This window comes from Mastomys coucha, unplaced genomic scaffold (genome assembly GCF_008632895.1).
Source record: "Mastomys coucha isolate ucsf_1 unplaced genomic scaffold, UCSF_Mcou_1 pScaffold12, whole genome shotgun sequence".
Lineage (NCBI taxonomy): Eukaryota > Metazoa > Chordata > Mammalia > Rodentia > Muridae > Mastomys > Mastomys coucha.
Genome location: NW_022196894.1, coordinates 36267763 through 36270884, shown reverse-complemented (window position 1 = coordinate 36270884; position 3122 = coordinate 36267763). Strand labels below are relative to the sequence as shown.

General features: G+C 43.5%; 1 protein-coding gene across 1 annotated transcript in view; it reads left to right on the top strand.

The window, feature by feature from the left end:
- Positions 1–2290: 2290 nt before the first annotated feature.
- Positions 2291–3122, top strand: part of Maats1 (MYCBP associated and testis expressed 1) — a 42732-nt gene continuing 41900 nt past the window's right edge. The window contains exon 1 of the mRNA XM_031363855.1: positions 2291–2743. Within this exon, the coding sequence (XP_031219715.1) occupies positions 2620–2743 (124 nt within the window). The 5' untranslated portion in view covers positions 2291–2619. The remainder of the gene's footprint in view (positions 2744–3122) is intronic.

Genomic DNA, 3122 nt, shown 5'->3' with positions numbered 1-3122 from the left:
GGGATTTGAACTCAGGACCTTCTGGAAGAGCAGTCAGTGCCTTTAACCACTGAGCCATCTCTCCAGCCTTGGATTGAACTTTTAATATGTAAAGACTGTGGGACTTTAGATCTTAGAGATGAATAAGAAAGTAAGGGTTGAGGCTTAATAGTGATGTGTTTGTGTGTCAAGTTGACAATGAGTCAATTGTACTGGCTGGTTTTGTGTGTCAACTTGACACAGGCTGGAGTTATCACAGAGAAGGGAGTTTCAGTTGGGGAAGTGCCTTAATGAGATCCAGCTGTGGGGCATTTTCTCAATTAGTGATCAAGGGGGGTAAGGCCCCTTGTGGGTGGTGCCATTCCTGGGCTAGAGGTCTTGGGTTCTATAAGAGAGCAGGCTGAGCAAGCCAGGGGAAGCAAGCCAGTAAGAAACATCCCTCCATGGCCTCTGCATCAGCTCCTGCTTCTTGACCTGCTTGAGTTCCAGTCCTGACTTCCTTTGGTGATAACAGCAATGTGGAAGTAAGCTGAATAAACCCTTTCCTCCCCAACTTGCTTCTTGGTCATGATGTTTGTGCAGGAATAGAAACCCTGACTAAGATACCTCCAGAGGACCCAACTTTAGGGCTTTTGGGTACAATACAAAACAAACAAACAAACAAAACCAACCCTCAATTGTGAGGTGCTAGGGTGTGACCTTTATAGAGAGAGAAGTGACAAGGCCATGTGGCACTGTCACAGGGCTGGACATGCCCGACAGAGCAGGAACACCAAGGGCCCATGGTCCTTCGGATCACCTTAAGAGGTCACGGAAGGTTGGCTAATTATCTGAAGATAAGCTTCACACTGTGTAGGAGTAGATCCAAAATGGAGAGAAGTGTTGAAGTATCTTACATTCCTGGCCAGGGAAAATTCCCTCATTACTATAGTTGTGAATCCATGAACCAAAACTCAGGAAAAATGTCAACCAATTTCCAAAATACAATCTAAAGTGAGATATTATTTTTAAAGCTGTAAAGTTCAAGTTAATTAGAATGCCAGATATGTTGGAAATGCATGCAACCACAGCAGCAACACTAAAAACAAAAAAAACTTTATGGTTACAAATTCACAGAGATACTCTTGCCTCTAGTTGGGATTGAAGGCACGCACTATCATACCCAGCTATTTCAATGATTTTGTGATTCGTAAGAAAAATAATCCAGCATTTATCTTTATTATCCGTGGATTTTAGGATAAGAAAGGTTTTTTTTTTTAAAGATTTATTTATTTATTTTATGTATACGAGTACGCTGTAACTGTACAGATGGTTGTGAGCCATCATGTGGTTGCTGGAAATTGAACTCAGGACCTCTGCTCACTCCAGCCCTGCTCTCTCCGGCCCAAAGATTTATTTATTGTTATATGTAAGTACACTGTAGCTGTCTCCAGACATACTAGAAGAGGGCGTCAGATCTCATTACAGATGGTTTTGAGCCACCATGTGGTTTGAACTCAGGAAGAGGTGTTCTTAACTGCTGAGCTATCTCTCCAGCTCCCAAGAAAGCTTTTTTTTTTTTTAATTACAAAGTGCTAGAAACTCACTGTTCTAGAACAAAATGAGGACTTTTTTTTTTATCTTTAATGGGACAAACTAGCAATAAATAGCATCTTTTATTCAACCACATAAATTTGAATATGTACAATATAAGTTTGGATAAAAGAATTAGAGTTAACTTTGTTAATGATAACAGCGATTATTTTTAAATGTATTATTTGGAATAGAGTATACCTAAGTAGTAGAGTGCTTGTAGCATATGTGAGACCCTTAGTTCCCAATGCCACAAAAAATAGTGAATGAATAAATAAATAAGCAATATTATTAGTTTGAGACGCTGGCTAATTTCAAAGTAAAGTGATACTATGAAATTCCTTTTTAAAAGAAGATTGGATCATGGACAAAAGCTGACCCACTTTTGCCTCTCTAGTTTTCATTGGAAGGTTTTTTGTTTGTTTTGTTTTGTTTTGTTTTTGTTTTGTTTGTTTTAGAAGCAGAGACTACGCATGAACCATAATGCCAAGAGCAGCAGCCTGGAGACAGATTTCCTAATACTGAAGCCAATGTACTCTTGGTTACTGCTCCAAGGCCCAACATATAGGAGCTTGGATTTCTCCACCTTGTGGAAAGAAGCTTTCAGAAATGAGAATACCCAATTCTAGCAGGTGAAGAGATCTCCCAGGGATTTCTAGAAGAGACTGGCAGCAAGGGCTGTCACTAGCATATAGCTCTTGTTTTTCTCAGATAGGCCTTTCCTCAGCTCTGTTGGGTGGAATCCATCCATCCTAGCCTCCTCTTCCTAGCCCTGCTTCTTTCCATGTTAGCATTTCCCCCTTCTAGTAACCAGCTCCTCAGGTCGCCCCGCATCTCACCTCTTCATTCTGCCTGGTTTGTACACCCTGCATCCCCAAATCCACTCCTTTCTTCTGCTTCAAACTGCACCTCTAGGCCCTTCCACTTCCCTGCCTTGCCTCTGCGCCTCCTGAAACTCGCTCCGCCCCTTATCCCTGCGTGCTTCTGAGGTTGCCATAGCTACGGCGTACACAGCTACCAAGCCTCCCATAGCTTGTTTTCTGCTGGAGGGAGGAAAAAGGCAGCACCATGAACCAGACAGTGACCATCCAGGAACCTAGGTCCAACGATCAGAGGATTCCGTACCGGTGCAGAGAGCTGATGAGGGCCAAGGGCAGATTCGGCGCCACTCGAATGTATGATTTCCTGTACGGTAAGGACTGCCCACTCCTCCCGGGGCTAATGTGACCTGGTAGGGGTATGGCTGGTGCTAAAAAAAACTAGCTCCAGGACAAACCCTTTGGCTCAGGACCGCGTCGGTGGGAACCCTGAGTCCTAGCAGGCCACGCGCTCTGCAGCACTTCGGAAGCCACAGGTGTGCTCTGCTTCTCCAAGAACCAGAAGGGGGTCAATTCCCCACCCCTGTAATTTAATCTTCCTGAAAACTAGTCTGCTTTCATTCACTCAGGTGCACATTCATAAAAGTGTGAAGTGATTTGCAGAGCTGGAGAGGCACGCAACATGCCCGCATTCAAACACACATGTCCAGTGAAAATGATTTTCCTGCCCCACAGTTCTGATAAATCCAAATT